The 21,499-nt window shown below is 42.9% G+C and overlaps 1 protein-coding gene across 1 annotated transcript in view; it reads right to left on the bottom strand.

Annotated features, from left to right (window-relative positions):
* Positions 1 to 21,499, bottom strand: part of LOC132401627 (LIM homeobox transcription factor 1-alpha-like) — a 449,308-nt gene that overhangs the window by 16,329 nt on the left and 411,480 nt on the right. Inside the window, exon 4 of the mRNA XM_059983646.1 lies at positions 18,443 to 18,612. Coding sequence (XP_059839629.1) covers positions 18,443 to 18,612 — 170 coding nt within the window. The remainder of the gene's footprint in view (positions 1 to 18,442; positions 18,613 to 21,499) is intronic.

Raw genomic sequence — 21,499 nt, 5'->3', positions numbered from 1 at the left:
ACCAATGTCCCAAGCTGCATTATATACTTTTTATATGTTTCTATCAAGTCCTCCTTCAGCCTCCATTGCTCCAAAGAAAACAACCCAAGTTTGCCCAACCTCTGCTTAGAGCAGATACCCTGTAATCCAAGCAGCAAAGTTTCCACATTCATCCTGTATTTGTTTGACACTGCCTTTCAAACTCAGGTCCATAAAACCAGTAACGTTTAACAGTCTTTCTAAGCTGTAAATGGGAAGGAGTCTGAGAAGTAAAAACGGGATTTTAAAAAATCCTCCTGAGCACCTGCACTCCTGCATATGGAATCAATAGCCTTTGCATGAACAATTTGTATATTTCAGCTTATTAAAAACAAGTGTGGTTACCTTTGACTTGAAGATCCATAGTCTCATAGAGTTGGAAAGCATGGAAATAGGCTCTTTGGCCCAACACATTTCATGCCGACCAAGGTGCCTGTCTAAGCCGGTCCTCTTATCTGTGTTTGGCCCTTTCCTGCCTATGTACCTGGCTAAGTGTCTGTTAAACATTGCTATTGTATCGGCCTCTAACACTTCCAGTTGCAATTCATTCCATATACCCAGCATGCTCTGTGTGAAAAACGTACCTCTCGGATCCTCTTTAGTTCATTTCCCTCTCCCCTTAAATCTCTAGCCTGAGGCTCCACTACCGTGGAGAACTGTGATTCGCCATTATACCCTGCATATACCCTACCCTGTGATGCCCTGTATAATTACATAAACCGCTATCTTAAGCTAAAAAAACCTCTGGTTAACCAACATTTGGAGTATTGTTTGTAGTTCCCTTTGGCCCGTTACAAGATGGATGTGGAGGCTTTGGAGAGAATCATCATGATGCTGCCTGGATTAGAGGGTACTCATCTCTAACCAGAGGCTGGGCAAAACCAAGTATTCGAAGTAGCCCAAGGGGGTATTGAATGCCATTTTCCACTCATCTCACTCCTTTATTCTGACCAGATGGTAGGCACTTTGTAGGTCCAACTTAGAGAAGATGGTGGCTCTGTGAAGTAGTTCGACAGTGAAGTTTATGAGGGGCAGTGGGTACTTGTTCTTTATGGTTGTGATGCACCATCAATAACTCTCAGAGACATGAGGCGAGATATAGGCTCTTATTCGCTGGAAGAGAGCAGTCAGCAGCAAGAGATCCCCATACGGCATCCTGGAGACTGAGGAAGGAGCAGTGCCTCCAATCGCCTTTATACAGGGGTCTGTGGAAGGAGCCACAGGAGCAGTCAGCAGGGGGGGGGGGGGGGGCGTGTCCAGACAGGTATAAGTAGTTCACCACAGATTGTATGATTTAGGCCTTGGTAGTTAATGCAGGGACATAGTGAACCATCCTTCTTCCCCATAAAGAAGAACCCTGCGCCCACCGGGGAGGATGAGGGTTGGATAATGCCCGCTGCAAGAAATTGACTGACATAACCCCCCATTGCTTTCCTCTCTAGTCTGGTCAAGTTATACAGCCGACTAGTGGGTAGAGGAGCTCCGGGGAGAAGGTTAATAGCACAATTTAGTTGCTTACTAAATACTTGTCCCAGGTCGTGGTACTCCACTGGAACCCTAGACAAGTCAGGGGGTTCAGCAGCAGACGAGGCTGCAGTGGCTTTTACAGGGGAAAGGCCCAACTGTAGACAAGTGGAGTGACAAAACGGATTCCAGCTGGGTATCTTCCCAGTGGACCAATCAGTGTGGAGATTATGGCAGCTTAACCAGGGGTAACCAAGAACTATAGAAGCTCGAGGAGAGGGAATTAGGTTAAATTATACCTGTCCCTGATGGTTCCCAGAGAGAATCAAAGACAGTGGTGGTGTATAGTGAGTGACTCGGGCCAGAAGTCTTCTGTCCAGTGCCCGGGCTTCCAGAGGGGTACTCAACGGCTCCCGAGGAAGTCCGCCTGGGAAGCTATGTCCTCATCCAACAGATTTCCCTCAGCACCAAGGAAGACGGAGACAGGGACTGGTGGTAGTAGCTTACAGTAGCTTGGATCTGCATCCGGGTTTGGTGGACAGAAGGGAATGTTGTCTGACTCACCAGGGTCCCCCTTTCTATTGGAGAGCCCTCCCTTTTTGGCCGAAGGGAACAGGTAACATGAAAATGGCCAGACCGACTGCAATAGAAACACTCCTCTGATCTCAATTTCCAGAGTCGCTCTGTGGGAGAAAGACAGTTCCGTCCCAGCTGCATTGGTTCCTCTCCTGGGATGGTGGAAACAGCCAGACCGGGAGCTATTCTAGGAGCGGGAGGAAGAGAGAGGCTAGGGCTGGGAGAAGATAGTAAAGCGTGCTGTAGGGTAACCAAAGGAGTAGGACGACTAGTCCTCTCTCTCTGAAGTTCTCGAGTCGGTTGTCCAGCCTGGTGGCTAGGGAGATCAATGAAATCCAGGCTGTTAGTGTCATCCCTAGCCGCCAACTCCTCCTTTACCATGTCACAGAGGCCTTGCCGAAATACCTCCTGGAGTGCCTCATCATTCCACCCCAAGTCAGCCGCTAGCATCTGGGACTCCATGGAGTATTTGGCAACACTGTGTGAGCCCCGATGGAGGGTGAGTAGACGCTTAGCGGGATCTTTACCGCAGACAGGATGGTCAAAAATCTTCCTCATTTCTGAGCTGAAGGTGGGGAACCAAGAGCAGATCTCTGGCTGATTATCCCAAATCACGGTGGCCCATGCTAAGGCACTTCCTCACAACAACCCCATGATGTAAGCTATCTTTGATCTGTCCGTGGTGTACATGGATGATCAAACACCAAGGAGCATTGCAACAGAAAGGTCTGCACTTACCCAGATCCCCAGTGTAGGTTCTGGTTCAGGTACATGCGGCTCTCTTTGCGGTCATGTTGTCGACACATAGGGCATTGCCACTCAGGCTGTCTGGGCTATTCAGACAGAGTTCCCGGAGTGGACGGGGAAAGATAAGCAGATACTCAGTCAACCTGTTCATTGACCTTTTTTACATTCACTGACAGGGAATGGTGGTTCTCCATGACATCCCGGAGCAGCTGATTGTGTGGGCCAGTAGGGAGCCCTGGCTGGCAAGAGCTTGCTGCAGGGGATTCATGTCCACTGGGTTCATTATGGCCAGTTTGTTCTGTAGCATGGAGCAACTGAGGAGAACCCAAGTGCAGGACACAGGCATGGAGACTGAGTTGGGAATGCTGGCACAGACGTGTACGTTGAACAGCAAACAGGAGGAACCTTGACACGGAGCTTTGAAATGGAGTCTTGACATGGAGATGGGGTTTTCATGGAATATCTTGAAACTGGAGCTGAACTTAGAACTAACGGCTCTAAGCAGTCAGGAAATGAAATTATCACATGGAAATAGACCAACAAACTGGCGACCAGTGGTTGTGACGCTAGGGTTCTTATACTGCAGTTCTTGATGGAGACCAGGTGTGCTGTCATCAAGCGAATTAGCAGTAAATAGGAAATTAATGATTGGAATCAAGGCATAATCACAGGAGATTAGGGGCAAAATAGGGGATTAACAATTGGGACCATGACAATAGGATCCACCCTACTTTCTCCCTTTCAGATTTGCTTCTCTGCTGGGCACCTGGTGTACCCAATCCACCTGCCACCTCTCTCCCACAGTCCATTGCCCACTGCCCAACATGGTTTACTATCACTTCACTCTACATTACAGCTATCTGTGGAGCAGGAGATCACAGAGATTGTTGGAGACAGTTCCTTGCAGAGTTTATGCACCAGTTTTAAAAAGTGAGTGGTGACTGTCTGCAGAGCTGGAGATCACCAGGGTTATTAGCAATTTAGCAAGGGCCAATAAAAAGTTAGATTTAAGCAGTGGCCATTATGGGAACGGGCCATGGTTAGTGTGGTCAGGCTTTGGCTCAACAGGCTTCAGTGAGAATGCGCAGAGGCTAAGGATGCTGAGTCTTTTTGAGTCATTTATTTTATTGTACAATTTAAACATGAGAAGTTAAAGCCAAAGGCACAACTGTAGACAGGATGGTATTTAAGGCAGCACAATGTTTCTCCTGTAACATGTGGGATTACAGAGTACCTAATGGCCTCCTTGTTGCCTACATCTGCAGGAAGTGCACCCAACTTCAGCTCCTGGCAATATCAAGGTACTGGAGCTGTATATCACCAAATACCCTTGTATATTTCCACAGATGTACCATGCAGAGTATTCTAACTGGCTGCATCATCATCTGGTGAGGATGAACCACTGCACAGGATTGGAAAAGGCTGTAGAAAGTTGGAAACTCAGCCAACACCATTATGGGTTCTAGCTCGCCAGCATCCAGGATACATTAAAAAGATGATGCCTCAAGAAGGTGGCATCCATTATTAAGGACCCCTTAATTTTATTATATTTTTATTGTAATTTAGTTTGTTTAAAGTCATATTAATTGCAATCTACTACCGCTACAAAATAATGCATTTCATGGCATATGCAGGTGATATTAAACCGGATTCTGATCCTGGAACTGAATATAGTCAGGACCATTCTGGAGGTTGAAAAACTCATAAATGAGTCTTTTACTGAGGTATTCATAGCCAGAGTGCAGGCTTCAGATAGTAGATGGGTGGTCACCAGGAGAAGTAAAGGGTTCCCCTGTGTCCATTCCCCTCAGCAGCAAGTATATCCCTTTGGACACTGCTGGGAGAGAGAGGTCCTATTAGGATACAGCAGGAGCAGCCAACTCACTGGCACTGTAGCCAGTTCTGAGGCTCAGCAGGAAGGGGAAAGTCCAGGACTGCAGTAGTGATAGGAGACTCAGTTGTAGGGGGAGATGGACACTAAAGAGAAGCCACTAAAGAGAAGCCAAGATGGTGTGTTGTCTCCCAGATGCTATGGTCCAGGGTGTCAGAGCAGCTGCAGAATATTCTAAAGAAGGAAGGTAAGCAGATTGTGGTGCATATTGGCACCAATGACATAGGTAGAAAGAGGGAAGAGGTCCTGCACAGTGAGTATAAGGAGTTAGGGAAGAGGCTGAAGAGCAGAACCTCCAAGGTAGTAATTTCTGGGTTACTCCTGGTGTCATGTGCTAGTTGAGGCAGGAATAGGATGATAGTACAGATGAATGAGTGACTGAAGGGGAGTGATGCAGGGGACATGGTTTCAGGTTCTTGGATCATTGGAAACTTGTTTAGGCCAGGTGACCTGTGCAAGAGGAAAGGGTTGCACCTAAACTGGAGGAGAACCAATATCCTGGCCAGGAGGTTTGCTTGTGCTACTCAAGAGGGTTTAAACTAGTTTGGCAGGAGAATAGGAACCAGAGCACCAGGTCATAATGTGGAGGAAGGTAGATGTCAAGGTCAGTAAGAACAGGCAGGAACAAAGTAATAGATATGATACGACTGATAGTTTGAGGTGTGTGCATTTTATGCTAGGAGTATTGGTAAAGGTGTTTAATGTGGAGCATGGGATGGTACATGGAACTATGATGTTTGGCCATTACACAAACCTAGTTGAGAGTGGAACATGAATGGGTGTTTAATGTCTCAAAGTTTCAACGTTTTGGAAAAGACTGAGAGGAAGGCAGGGTGGGATGTGCAATATCTCACCTACACTCAGAGAGGAGATAATGGAGAGAAACTGAATCTATAGAGTAGAACATGAAAATAGGAAGCGTGCAGTCACTCTGCTGGATTTTGTACTACAGACCCCTAATAGCCACAAGGACATTGAGAAACAGATTAAAGAATGGTGTAAAAACAATAGGGTTGTTGTCATGGCATTTTCAAAAGGTTTAGATGGTACAGGATTTGATAGGTACATTCAGGAGAGTTTCTTAAATTAATATATAGATATTCCAACAAGAGGAGCTGTATTGGAACTGGTGCTGTGTTATGAGCCCAGCCAGGTGACTGACCTTTCATTGGATGAACAGTTAGGGAACAGTGACTACAACTCCTTAATTTTTAAAATAACAATAGATGAAGATAACTTTTTACATTACAAGAGCGGGGGAAAATGTGAGAGCATTAGGCAGTAACTTGGGCGATTTAATGGAGAACAGCTGTTTATGGGCAAGTCCACATCTGGCATGTGGAGAGTGTTTAAACACCAACTGCACAGACACATATGTTTCAGTCAGAAGGAATGACAAGAATGGTAAGGTAAGGGAACCTTGGATGTCGAGTGAGGTGATAAATTTAGTCAGAAAGAAAAAGGATAAGCATGTAAAGCTTAGGAAGTTAAGAGTCAAACATTATAAAGAAATCAGAAAAGAACTCAAGAAGGGAATTAGAAAAGCCAGGACACACTATGAAAAGTAGGATTAAAGAGAATCCCAAGGTATTCTATATAGACATCAAGAGCAAAAGGATATCTAGGGAGGGGGTAGGACCATCAAAGATAAAGGGAGGAATAGTTACTTGGATGCAGTGGATGTGGGTGAGGTCCTTACTGTGTACTTTACATCAGTATTATCAAGGAGAAGGACATGGAGGACAGGGAAATCAGTGCTAAATGAGTTGATATGCTAGGGCATTCTGAAATAAAGGAGCAGGTAGTGTTAGATCTCTTAAATAGCATTATAATGGATAAGTCCCCAGGGCTGTTGTAGATGGGTCATATTCTGCATGGAGTTGTAGATGGATCATATTCTGCATGGAGGTTGGAGACCAGCGGTGTGTCTCAGGGATCTGTTCTGGGACCCCTACTCTTTGTGATTTTTATAAATGACCTAGATGAGGAAGTAGAGGGATGGGTTAGTAAATTTGCTGATGACACAAAGGTTGGAGGTGTTGTGGATAGTGTGGAGGGCTGTCAGAGGTTACAACGGGACATTGATTGGATGCAAAACTGGGCTGAGAAGTGGCAGACGGAGTTTAATGCTGATAAGTGTGAGGTGCTACATTTTGGTAGTAATAATCCAAATAGGACATACATGGTAAATGGTAGGGCATTGAAGAAAGCAGTAGAACAGAGTGATCTAGGAATAATGGTGCATAGTTCCCTGAAGGTGGAATCTCATGTCGATAGGGTGGTGAAGAAAGCTGTTGGTATGCTGGCCTTTATAAATCAGAGCATTGAGTATAGGAGTTGGGATGTAATGTTAAAATTGTACAAGGCATTGGTGAGGCCAAATTTGGACTATTGTGTACAGTTCTGGTCACTGAATTATAGGAAAGATGTCAACAAAATAGAGAGAGTACAGAGAAGATTTACTAGAATGTTACCTGGGCTTCAGCACCTAAGTTACAGAGAAAGGTTGAACAAGTTAGGTCTTTATTATTTGGAGCATAGAAGGTTGAGGGGGGACTTGATAGAGGTATTTAAAATTATGAGGGGGATAGATAGAGTTGACATGAATAGGCTATTTCCATTGAGAGTAGGGGAGATTCAAACAAGAGGACATGAGTTGAGAGTTAGGGGGCAAAAGCTTAAAGGTAACACGAGGGGGAATTTCTTTACTCACAGAGTGGTAGCTGTGTGGAACAAGCTTCCAGTAGAAGTGGTAGAGGCAGGTTCGGTATTGTCATTTAAAGTAAAATTGGATAGGTATATGTACAGGAAAGGAATGGAGGGTTATGGGCTGAGTGCGGGCCAGTGGGACTAGGTGAGAGTAAGCGTTCGGCACAGACTAGAAGGGCCGAGATGGACTGTTTCCATGTTGTATTTGTTATATGGTTATATATGGATTGTAAACTCTATCTAGCCTAATAGAACTTCCATCCAATTGATAGCTTTCGATTCTCATTAACATATCCAAATAACATTCACCTAGCGGTTTCTCAGCTTGTTTTTGAATTGATTCATTAGGCTGAAACCTTGCTCACAGTCCACACTAGACACAAGAAAGGTTCCCCCAGTGTCCATCAACTGTGCAAGGTCGTGAAACTGTTCATTTTGAAGTACAAATGCCACCATTTGAGCAAAATTTGAAATCAGTTTGGATTTAACTTTTTTCTTGCATGGAAAATATGAAATCATTAAAGTGTCTAACTATTACAGTATTTTCAGCTAGAAAATCATGATATTTTAGACATAAGGCAATAACTTGTTCATCCCCAAATGTGAAGTCACAATCTGCAATTGCGGAGAAATCAAAATCAAAAAATCATTCTTGTACCTCATCTTCAGGAAACCTTTCTTCTAAATGAACACAGAGACTAGTTATAAAAGTCAACAGCAAACTTGTATCTACTGTGACGTTTTCTTCAAGTTGTTGGCTTAGCAAAACTTTAAAGAAATTTGCAGTTCTTTTGCCCTTCACTTCTTTTGAATTCAACATAGTGAATCAATATTTTTTCAATAAAAACTTAGTAGGCTATCTACAGGATTTGAAACAGATCTTTGTAAACTTTATGATATGAACACTGTCCACCAAAGATGGCTGCCGCCATGACGCAGCTGTACAAACCAGAACAGGAAAGGAGAGGTGACATAAATTAATGAGATGCATTGTGGTATTTGAAAAACCAACTATCTAGTTAACATAAACATTTAGCTAAAAGATTATTTTCAATAAGCATAATTATTAATTACTACATTATTTTAGGTAACTAACTTCTTGTGTGCACATTAATTTCCTTTGTGCACTGGTTGAGAAACATGTGTGCACGCGCACAGCTTAGAGGGAACATAGGCGCCAACCTCTCCCCGTGTCCCTTAAACTCCTTCTGTGCCATTGTTTCCACACACCTCCCGTGGTACTCTACCCTTGCTATTCCCAATATCCTCTGCTCCCGCCAGATTCACCAACTTGCTCTCGGTTCCATATTGACAAATATAGTACTGTGCAAAAGGCGTAGGCACCTGGATATATATATATATATATATATATATATATGTGTGTGTGTGTGTGCCTAAGACTTTTGCACAGTGCTGTATATATCCAGTTGTAAGTGGGTAAGTCTGACAAGTTTTAACCATAAGAGTCTTTGGCGCAAAATTACTTCAATTGTGCAGTCAAGATAATGTGCTAATAGCTACAAGTCCCTATGAAGTAAATCTTTGAAAATGGTAAGTATTCAGCCACACAACATAATGCAAAACTCAAAGAGATCAACAGTGAGAGGCCATTTCCCCTGAGCTAATATTAGATGCAAAGGGATTACAACCAACTGAAAAGGAGGGAAGTTATTCTGAAGGCAGCAAAACCTAACAACATTATGGATTGCAGATATGCAAAAGATGAGATCAAACATAATATCAAACAAAAATGGGACACAAAAGAGAATGCAGGTGCTGGAGTCCGGAGCGGCAGCCTGCTGAATTTGTATTGCGGGTCAAGCAACATCTGTATGGGGTGGAGGAATTGTTGAGGTTTTGAGTTGAAATCCCAAATCAGGACTGAAACCTCAAAATATCCTTTCATCTGACAGATGCTGCTTGAACCACTGACTTCCACCAACAGACTGACTGTTGCTCCATACTAACAGACAATCCTGGAAATACTCCAGTCAGCCAGCATCTGCGAAGGGAAAAACATTTTGGCCTGATGATCAGAACTAGGCAACTGCAGAAGAAACACATTTTAGGTTACAAAGAAGAGGAAGTTGCAGTGAACAAAAGGAATGTCTGTGAAAGTTTGTAGACCAAGAGAGCCTTCTGGAGTTGACCGAGAGGGGAAAGTGAAAGTTTCTTGATTACAGATGACCTGTCTGAAGGAAGTATAAATGAAGGAGTTAAAAGAGAGAGAGAAATTCTGGTCCAGTCAGACGCAGGTTGCAGCTGAACTGAAAATCTGAAAATAAAAGTAAATAAGGAAATACACGGTAGAGATTGATGTCTATATTTTCATAGAGTGTTCTACTGGAGAGCTGAGATCCATGGATCCATGGGTTATAAGAACAGATAGTATCAGAGAAAGGTGCTCAGTTAGATTCATTGCTTTTTATGAAAGAAAATGTTATTAAACACTTGCTTACTTTACCGTTGTCATCTACTGTCAAATGATGGGCTGGAGATATTAATGAGATATTTCTACTCCATTATTTACTCATCTGCTAAAACATGCACACACAAAGACAGGACACTAGGAGCAGGAGTAGGCCACTCAGCGCCTTAAGCCTGGTCCACCATTCGATATGACTCGTGTAACTCAGAACTCAACTCCTCTGTACCAGATCCATAAAGCCTTAAATTCTCTCAATCACACAGTGTTTCAACAGTGTATCAATCTCTATTTCAAATACTTGTGATGATATTTTAAGGGTGCTTAAATTTAACAGTGGTATATTAATTAAAAATATTTTCATTGTTACAGAACCTGGGGGGTGGGAGATGGACTTTCCTCAGCCCTTGCAGAAAGTAGAGACACTGCTGGGCTTTCTTTGCTATGGAGCTGGTGTTGAGGGATCGGGTGAGATTCTCCGCCTGGTGAACACCAAGAAATTTGTTGCCCTTAATGATCTCTACCGATGAGCCATTGCTACCATCAAGGAGGAGGTACAGGAGCCTGAAGACACAGACTCAACATTTCAGGAACAGCTTTTTCCTCTCTGCCATCAGATTTCTGAATGGACAACGAATCCTTGAACACTACCCCAGTAATTTTTTCTTGTCTTTTTGCACTACATATGAAATTTAATTTTTTATATATACTTATTTTTGTAATTTATATTTTTATTATGTATTGCAATGTACTACTGCCACAAAACAACAAATTTAGTATCATATGCCAGTGATATCAAGTCTGATTTTGATGGCATCAGACAGGATCTGGAAAGTGTGGCTTGGGTCAAGCTGTTTTCTGGCAAAGGTGTACTTGTTAAGTGGGAGACCTTCAAAGGTGAAGTTTTCAGAATTCAAAGCTTGTATATGCCTGTCAGAATAAAAGGTAAAGATAACAGTTGTAGGAAACCTTGGTCTTCAAGAGACTTTGAGGCACTGGTTAAGAAAAAATGGGGGTGCATGGCATGTATAGGCAGGTCAGAACAAATTGAGTCTTTCTGGAGTATGAAAAGTGCAAGAAAACACAAGAAAAACAATCCAGAGAGTTAAAAGAAGGTGTGAGGTTGCCCTTGCAGATAGTATGAAGGAGAATCAGAAGGGATTCTACAGATATGTTAAGAGCAAAAGAATTGCAAGGCACAAAATTGGTCCTCTGCTAGATCAGAATGTTAATCTATGCGTGGACCCAAAGAGTGAGATATTAATTGGATTTTTTGCCTCTGTAATTATTCAGGAGATGGATACAGAGTCTATAGAATGAGGCAAAGCAGCAGCGAGGTCATGGAATCTATACAGATTACAGAGGAGGAGGTGTTTACTGTCTTGAGACAAAATAAGGTGGATAAATCCCCAGTGGCTGACAAGGTGTTCCCTCGGATCCTGTTGGAGGCAAGTGCAGAAATCGCAAGGATCCTTGCAGAGATACTTAAATCATCCTCAGCAACAGTTGAGGTACTGAAGGATTGAAGGATAGCTAATGTTGTTCCGCTGTTTATAAAAGGCTCTAAAAATAAACCAGGAAATTATATTTGGAGGAGGAAGTCGGTGGATCAGAACGGGAGTGTGGCAGGAGCCATTTTGAGTTTTTCTTCTTCTGATCGGAGTTAAGAGAGGCGGGACTGCGCAAGCGTGTGACATCGAGCAGTGAAGCGGGGAAGAATTAAAAAGGACACAGCCTTATACAGCAGGCAGCCTCATTTGCAGGCAGCGGAGTGAGCCGGGAGCAGAGTGAGGGCTTAAGGGCTTTGGCTCAACAGGCTTAGGCGGAAACGGGCGAGGCAGGGTAGATTTAGGTTTTAGTTTTTACTGTTCTTTGAAGAAAGGGGGAAGTATGAGTGTGAGGGCAGCTTGTTGTTCTCGGTGTTGGATGTGGGATGTCCTGGAGTCTCCCAGCCTCCCGGATGTCCATATCTGCACCAGGTGTGCCGAGCTACAGCTTCTAAGGGACCGTGTTAGGGAACTGGAGCTGCAGCTCGATGACCTTCGTCTGGTCAGGGAGAGTGAGGAGTTGATAGAGAAGAGTTACAGACAAGTGGTTACACCAGGGGCACGGGAGGCTGACAGGTGGGTCATGGTAAGGAGGAAGAAGGGGAAGAGTCAGGTAACTAGAGAGTACCCTGGTGGCTGTACCACTTGACAATAAGTACTCCTGTTTCAGTACTGTTGGGGGGGGACAGCCTACCTGGGGGAAGCAACAGTGGTCGTGTCTCCGGCTCAGAGTCCAGCCCTGTAGCTCAGAAGGGTAGGGAAAGGAAGAGGAAGGCAGTAGTAATAGGAGACTCGATAGTTAGGGGGCCAGATAGATGATTCTTTGGATGCAATCAGCAGACTCGGATGTTAGTTTGCCTCCCTGGTGCCAGGGTCCAGGATGTTTCTGATCATGTCCAAGATATCCTGAAGTGGGAGGGTGAGGAGCCAGAGGTCATGGTACATATAGGTACCAATGACATAGGTAGGAACAGGGAAGAGGTCCTGAAAGGAGAATATGGGGAGTTAGGAAGGCAGTTGAGAAGATGGACTGCAAAGGTAGTAATCTCGGGATTACTACCTGTGCCACGCGACAGTGAAAACAGGAATAGAATGAGGTGGAGGATTAATGTGTGGCTGAGGGATTGGAGCAGGGGGCAGGGATTGAAGTTTCTGGATCATTAGGACCTCTTTTGGGGCAGGTGTGACCTGTCCAAAAAGGACAGGTTGCACTTGAATCCTAGGGGTCCAATATCCGGGTGGGGGGATTTGCGAAGACTACTGGGGAGACTTTAAACTAGGATGGTTGGGGGGTGGGAATTAAATTGAAGAGACTAGGAGAGAGGAGGTTAGTTCACAAATACAGAAAGCTAGTAGACAGTGTGTGAGGGAGGATGGACAGGTGACAGAGAAGGAGAGCGCTCAGACCAAAGATGTAGGGGAGAAGGAAGAGAAAGATAATAAAGTTGTTGCACCTTTAGGGATAAACAGAGAGTAAAAGGTGGAGAGTTTCTTAAATGCATCTATTTTAATGCTAGGAGCATTAGAGCATGGATTGATACTTGGAAATACGATGTTGTAACTATTAGTAAAACATGGTTATAGGGAGGGGTGTGATTGGCAACTAAATATTCCTGGATTTTGTTGCGTCAGGTGTGATAGAATCAGAGGGGCAAGAGGGGGAGGTGTTGCATTGCTTGTCCGAGAAAATATTACAGCAGAGCTTTGACAGGATAGATTAGAGGGCTCATCTAGGGAGACTATTTGGGTGGAATTGAGGAATGGGAAAGGTGTAGTAACACTTATAGGGGTGTTCTATAGACCACCTAATGGAGAGCGAGAATTGGAGGAGCAAATTTGTAAGGAGATGGCAGATATTTGTAGTAAGCACAAGGTCGTGATTGTGGGAGATTTTAATTTTCCACACATAGACCGGGAAGCCCATTCTGTAAAAGGGTTGGATGGTTTGGAGTTTGTAAAATGTGTGCAGGATAGTTTTTTGCAGCAATACATAGAGGTACCAACTTGAGAAGGGGCAGTGTAGGATCTCCTGTTAGGGAATGAGATAGGTCAGGTGACAGAGGTATGTGTTGGGGAGCACTTCGGGTCCAGTGATCACAATAACGTTAGTTTCAATATAATTATGGAGAAGGATAGGACTGGACCCAGGGTTTAGATTTTTGATTGGAGAATGGCTAACTTTGGGGAGATGTGAAAGGATTTAGAAGGAGTGGATTGGGACAATTTGTTTTATGGGAAGGATGTAATAGAGAAATGGAGGTTATTTAAAGATGAAATTTTGAGGGTACAGAATCTTTATGATCCTGTTAGGTTGAAAGGAAAGGTTAAAAGTTTGAGAGAGCCATGGTTTTCAAGGGTTATTGGAAACTTTGTTTGGAAAAAGAGAGAGATCTACAATAAATATAGGCAGCATGGAGTAAATGAGGTGCTCAAGGAATATAAAGAATGTAAAAAGAATCTTAAGAAAGAAATTAGAAAAGCTAAAAGAAGATATGAGGTTGCTTTGGCAAGAAGGTGAAAATAAATCCAAAGGGTTTCTACAGTTATATTATTAGCAAAAGGATAGTGAGGGATAAAATTGGTCCCTTGGAGAATCAGTGGACAGATATGTGTGGAGCCCAAAGAAAAGGGGGAAATTTTGAACAATTTCTTTTCATCGGTATTCACGAAGGAGAAGGATATTGAATTGTGTAAGGTAAGGGAAACAAGTAGGGTAGTTATGGAAACTATGACGATTAAAGAGGAGGAAGTGTTGGCGCTTTTGAAGAATATAAAAGTGGATAAATCTCCAGGTCCTGACAGGATATTCCCTTGGACCTTGAGGGAAGTTGGTGTAGAAATAGCAGGGGCTCTGACAGAAATATTTCAAATTTCATTAGAAACAGGGATGGTGCCGGAGTATTGGCATATTGCTCATGTGGTTCCGTTGTTTAAAAAGGGTTCTAAGAGTAAACCTAGCAATAACCTAGTAAGTTTGATGTCAGTGGTGGGTAAATTAATGGAAAGTATTCTTAGAGATGATATATATCTAGATAGACAGGGTCTGATTAGGAGCAGTCAACATAGATTTGTGCGTGGAAGGTCATGTTTGACAAATCTTACTGAATTTTTTGAAGAGGTTACTAGGAAAGTTGACGAGGGTAAAGCAGTGGATATTGTCTATATGGACTTCAGTAAGGCCTTTGACAATGTTCCACATGGAAGGTTAGTTAGGAAGGTTCAATCGTTAAGTATTAATATTGAAGTAGTAAAACGGATTCAACAGTGGCTGGATGGGAGATGCCAGAGAGTAGTGATGGATAACTGTTTGTCAGGTTGGAGGCCGGTGACTAGTGGTGTGCCTCAGGGATCTGTACTGGGTCCAATGTTGTTTGTTATATACAGCAATGATCTGGATGGTGGGGTGGTAAATTGGATTAGTAAGTATGCAGATGATACTAAGATAGGTGGCGTGGTGGATAATGAAGTAGGTTTTCAAAGCTTGCAGAGAGATTTAGGCCAGTTAGCAGAGTGGGCTGAAAGATGGCAGATGGAGTTTAATGCTGATAAGTGTGAGGTGCTACATTTTGGTAGGACTAATCAAAATAGGACATACATGGTAAATGGTAGGGCACTGAGGAATGCAGTAGAACAGAGTGATCTAGGAATAATGGTGGATAATTCCCTGATGGTGGAATCTCATGTGGATAGGGTGGTGAAAAAAGCTTTTGGTATGCTGGCCTTTATAAATCAGAGCATTGAGTATAGGAGCAAACACGAGGAAATCTGTAGATGCTGGAAGTTCAAACAACACACGCAAAATGCTGGTAGAACACAGCAGGCTAGGCAGCGTCTATAGGGAGAAGTGCTGTCGACGTTTAGGGCCAAGACCCTTCGTCAGGACTAACTGAAAGGAGGGATAGTAAGAGGCTAGAGTATAGGAGTTGGGATGTAATGTTAAAATTATACAAGGCATTGGTGAGGCCAAATTTTTAGCATTGTGTAGAGTTCTGGTCACCGAATTATAGGAAAGATGTCAACAAATTAGCGACAGTACAGAGGAGATTTACTAGAATGCTACCTGGGTTTCAGCACCTAAGTTACAGAGAAAGGTTGAAAAAGTTAGGTCTTTATTCTTTGGAGCGTAGAAGGTTGAGGGGGGATTTGATCGAGGTATTTAAAATTATGAGGGGGATAGATAGAGTTGAAGTGGATAGGCTTTTTCCATTGAGAGTAGGGGAGATTCAAACAAGAGGATATGAGTTGAGGGTTAAGGGGCAAAAGTTTAGGGGTAACAGGAGGGGGAATTTCTTTACTCAGAGAGTGTTAGCTGTGTGGAACGAGCTTCCGGTAGAAGTGGTAGAGGCAGGTTCAATTTTGTCATTTAAAAAAAAAATTGGATAGGTATATGGACAGGAGAGGAATGGAGGGTTATGGGCTGAGTGCAGGTAGGTGGGACTAGATGAGTGTAAGCATTTGGCACGGACTAGAAGGGCCGAGATGGCCTGTTCCTGCGCTGTAATTGTTATATGGTTATATGGTTATAAGTGGGTGAGCCTGACATTCGTCGGGGGAAAGTTATTGGAAATACAGGTATATAATTCATTGAAAGTGGCAGCACAGGTACAAATATTTGTAGATATGGTTGTAAAGGAAGCTTTTGGCACATTGGCTTTCATAAATCAAAGAACTGACTACAAGAGATAGGGTGTTAAGTTGAAGTTGTATAAGACATTGGTGAGGCCTCATTGGAGTATTGTTTGCAGTTTTGGTCACCCGCCTATAGGAAGGATGTAAATAAGGTTGAAAGAGACAAGAAAAAAATTACAAGGGCTGGAGGACCTGAGTTATAAGGAACAATTGAACAGGTTAGGACTGTATTGCTTGGAACGTAGGAGAATGAGGGGAGATTTGACAGAGGTATGCAAAACTATGAGGGGTAAAGATTGAGCAAATGCAAGCAAGCTTCTTCCACTGAGGCTGTTTGGGACTACCACTAGAGACCATGGGTTAAGGGAGTAAGGTGAAAATTTTAAGGGGAACATGATAGGAAACTTCTTCACTCAGAGGGTCAAGAGAGTGTGAATGAACTGCCATTGCAAGTGATGCATGCAAGCTCGATTTCAACATTTAAGAGGTTTGGATAGGCACATTTATGGTAGGGCTATGGTCTGAGTGTAGGTTGGCAGTTAAATGGTTCAGCACAGACCAGATGGGCTGAAGAGCCTGTTTCTCTGCTGTACTTTTTTATGACTCTGTGACTCTAATAGGGTTCATGCATTACACTACTTCAAACAATTTGTTATTTCAGAATGGGATGTCGAAGTGATAATTGAAGAGGAAATCTTAAAAAGACAGGAGCTAGGATTAGAAGTGACACAATCGCATAATTCTGACAAAAGATGGAGTGGAAATTAACGAAATGATACGTGCATTCCGTGATGATCCAGTGGAAACAAGAAGAACCGACACATGATTCTACTGAATTGAGGCAAGGTGACACCTTCCTTAGGGTAAAAAAATAAATACAAAACCAACCATGCAATATCCTTTGAGATCAAAGACTTGGATAACCTGTCTGTAGATGAAACTTATAAATGAAGTGAGTCACTATTTTTCAAAACTGTGTAAGCAGTGTAGTGTGTATAAATAAGTGTCCTGTAATGTATATATGGTAAATGTGTACATGTTCAGAGGAGCAAGAGAGTGAACTCAGGCATCCATTATATTCCTGGAGCAGGGTGCAGGTTGAATCAGAATCCACATATACATGTACATTTAGAGTGACCTATCCATTATTAAAGAGGCCAGACCTCAAGATATTTCCTCTCAAGACTCATCTTGGCTCATTTGGTATCAGTTTTTCTCCCCTTTCTGCAGAGCATTAATTTATAGCTCCACACATAGCTACCTTAATATTCTCCAATACATTTCACTCTGACTTACTTTCTCTTTTCCACTCATATAATTAATTTCCTTGATCTTACCTGCCAGAATCCTTCTTTGAGCTCTGATGTCATCCTTACATTGCACACAACTCCATGTATTCAATATTTTTGCACTCTCCAGCCTCAACTGTCCCTCACCCTCCACACTTCAACCACTCTCCCAACCCTACCATCCCACTGCAGCCCAGATCCAAACAGGTCAACATGAGGAATAAGCCCTCCAGTTTTCATTCTTACAAATCTGGCTGCAATTTTGGAAATTGAGGTCACTAGAGGTCAACCAAAGCCTCAGCCAAGAGGAGAGGCTGTCTTGTGAGAAAATAGCTGTAATTGGACAGTTGTTACCTGGCATCCACGAGCATAGAAAGTTGCTCATAGTGTGATATTGGGCCAAAAGCAAGGAAACTCCTGGCTAGTGAGAAGAGTGCTGAGGGATCGTCAGGATCAGAATAGAGACAATGCAGAGAGAACACTCTGGTCAATATCAGGGCAGTATTGAAGGAGGACTTAGGTCATGATAGGGACAGTACTGAGGAGTCTCTAGGTCATTATCGTGACAGTGCTGAGGGAAGACACAGGTCAACATCAGGACAATGCTGAGACTGTATGCGGATCAATATTGGATCAACACTGAGGGGTATTCCCATGTCAACATTAGGGCAGTGCAGGGGGAGCTCTTAGATCAATATTCAAACAGGTCTGGTATGCTCCGTAGAGCCGAGCTTAGGGTACACAATGAAAATTGGTCCAGGGAAGCCTTTGCCAGACATGTCAGACAGTTTGATGCCACCCACTGCATAAGGTAGCATGGTTACAAAATGATGCCAGCCCTACCATCATCCCCGCCATAACATTTCCTCTCACGGCCCCGAGTTTGGGAGGCTGCATAGACTACATGTGCAACCATTAACACTGAGGAGGAATGTGGTTCAATAAGTACTTCTAGCATGGAACATCAACCCATTGATTGGACACATCCTTCCATTCCTATCACCACCACCTTCTCCTCTTCCTCTGTCTGTGACTAAACAGGCTGTCTCAGGAGTAACTAACGCTTCTTGCTGCAATTCATCAGCAGGTTCCAGAGGTGTGTACCATAAGGGATAGGGGATTCCCACCTTTCATATGCTTCTCCTACCTTCCTGCAGGGCTTGGAGGACACTTCAAACGAGGCCTTGAAGGCACGCCTTTGCTGTGTGGTAAGAATAGTCCGTGGCCGCTTGGGTCTTTTGGGGTCTTTGAAGTCTTCACCTCCTTTGCACTGTAGCTGCCCCAGTTTGTCGGTGCAATCTTCATCATCACTTTTAGCTACATCACAGGAAAGACAGCAGGTGAAAGGTCAGTAGGGGTTCACTCTGTAGGTATAGCTATCTTCATTTATTTCTGCAATTCATAACATATACTGTACAGTAACACTCCCATTCCTCAGCACAAACTCAATCTCACAGTCCCTCCCACAAAACAGATTCAATCTCAATCTGAGACACAACGAGATACCCCAGTTTTATACCTGTAGAAATCCGAAACAATCATTAGACCTATAACATCCATAAGATACTAGGGCATAATTGGGATATTCAGCCCATCAAGTCTTCTCTGCAATTCCATCTTAGCTGATTCATTGCTCCTCTTAACCCCATTCTCATGCCTTCTCTCTGTAACCTTTGACACCCTTAATAATCAAGAACCCATCAACCTCTGCATTAAATATACCAAATAACTTGGAATCCACAGCCAACTGTGGCAATGAATTCCATTAGATTCATCTCCCTCTGGCTAAAAAAATTTCTCCTCATCTGTATTCTAAGGGACGTGCTTCTATTCTGAGGTCTTTCAATATTCGATAGGTTTCTATGAAATCACTCCTATTCTTCTAAACTCCAGTGAGTATAGGCCCAGAGTCATTGAACAATCCTCATATATTAACCCTTTCATTCCTGGGATTATCTTTGTCAATGTCCTCTAAACCCACTCCAATGCCAACACATCCTTTCTTAAATAAGGGGCCCAAAACTGCTCATAATACTCCATGCAGTCTAGCCATTGCCTTATAAAGCCTCAACATTATATCCTTGCTTTTATATTCTAGCCCTTTCAAAATGAATATAGAACAGTACAGCCAAGAATAGGCCTTCAGCCCACAATGTTGTGCCAAACAGGCTAGAAAGCAAATCAAAAACACCCAAACAGTAAGCCCTCTTACCTATGCCATGTCCATATCCCTCATCTTCCTTACATCTATGTACCTATCCAAATGTCTCTTAAAAGCCTTTAATGTATTTGCCTCTACCACCTGTCCTCTGTCCTTCCACCTATCTTCATACCTAGCTACAAAGCCATCAATTCCTTTATCCAAATTATTGACTTATAATGTAAAAATATCTAATACTGAATGAGTATGACCAAATGCCATGCTTATTTCTCATGCACAATGACAGTTCCCTGATTTTGAGCTAAGTAGCAATGAGACCAAAACTTACACACACAAAGTCTACATCAACCATTAACAAACATCTCATTATATTGTCTCACATCCCCATCAACCCCTCCTAAATTCTACCACACAACAACACACCAGAGGTAATTTACAGCAGCCGGTCAACCTACCAATTCACACTTTATTGAGATGTGGGAGAAAAACAGATTAACTGGGGGAAATCCACGCAGTAGCAAGGAGTGCCTGCAAATTCCTTACAGACAGTGCCGTGCCCAAGATAACGTTTCCCTTATAGTGCTATAAGGGAATGGCTCTAATATCTGTGCCACTGTGTCACTCATTTATAGGAGTGAGTGTTATCCAGGAGAATTTACTCAACTCAACCTAGATGTGTCCCATACTAGGGTGGAATTTAATACCATGTAGTTAGTTGAAACCTGTTTAATGTCTCCCTATTTTTCATTTCCAGAAAAAGTCATGGAAATCCTTCAGGCAGGGAATCCTTCATATATTTAATGCAGCCATTCTTGAAACTCCAGCCAACATCATATTCCCTTCCCATTCTATATAAACCAGAATCGTAACCAGAATTATCAGAACAATACTATACTGGTAGAAGTAGCACTATTTTAAGCTAATTTAAAATGTATTTTGCTTAACTACAGTACTAGACCATTAGATTGATAGTAGTAAATAATTTAGCATCTGTTGCTGAAGTATCAATCAGATTTATTAAACAGGAAAGAAGGCAGAGATGATTTACAAGGATGTTGCCAGGGCTAGAGGGCCTGAGTTACAGGGAGAGGTTGTCCAGGCTACAGCTTTATTACTTGGATTGTAGGAGAATGAGGGGAAACCTTATAGAAGAATTTAAAATTAAGAGAGGGATGCATAAGGTGTCTCAGGGCAGGGAAATGAGCAACTACGCGACATTGGTTTAGAGTGAGAAGGAAAAGGTTTAAAAGGGGCCATAGGGTCAACTTTTCACACAGAGGATGATGAGTTTATGAGAACTGCCAGAGGAAGTGAAGATATAATAGTATAAGTGAAGCACTTAGATATGTACATGGAGGAGTCGATCTTGGAGGGATATGGGCCAAATGCAGGAAAGTGGGACTAGATGGGGGGGGGGGGGGGTCACTGGTTCATGGACTGGTTACACCAAAGGGCCTGTAACTGTGCTAACTTGCTTAATAATCATGACCAATGTGGGTGCCTACTGCCTTACAGAAAGGTGGTTTGAACAATTCATATCCCAAGAACAAAATCCACCTTATTGATTAGATTTACATGGATACAATCATTAATATTTTTGCTTGCTTTGATAAGGACAATAAAGAACTAGTGATGAGGCTCTTACACTGGACAGAGGAACTATACCAACATTGAACATACATGAAGTGAGGTGTGTACTCCGTAATGTCAACACATGCAGAGCAGCTAGATGAGATGGAGTACCTAGATGGGTCCTCAGGGAATGCACTGACCATCTGGAAGAAGTTCTGACAGGTAATTGCAACCATCATACCAATCCCCAAGATGTCAGCGACAACATTTCTTAATGACTACAGATCGTATGGCTCTCACTATGACTATGGCTATGGCTATGGCAACGACTATGGCTCTCACTCTCATAGTTGCCAAGTGCTTGGAAATATTGGTCATGTCCCTCATCAAGGACCAGCAACAGTTTGCCTACAAGTCAAAAGATCAACTGAAAATGCTATTTCTATCACCCTTCATACTGTCTTGTATCAC

Source organism: Hypanus sabinus, chromosome 11 (assembly GCF_030144855.1).
Source record: "Hypanus sabinus isolate sHypSab1 chromosome 11, sHypSab1.hap1, whole genome shotgun sequence".
Lineage (NCBI taxonomy): Eukaryota > Metazoa > Chordata > Chondrichthyes > Myliobatiformes > Dasyatidae > Hypanus > Hypanus sabinus.
The sequence above is the reverse complement of the archived record's forward strand: the minus strand, read 5'-3'. Positions and strand labels throughout refer to the sequence as shown.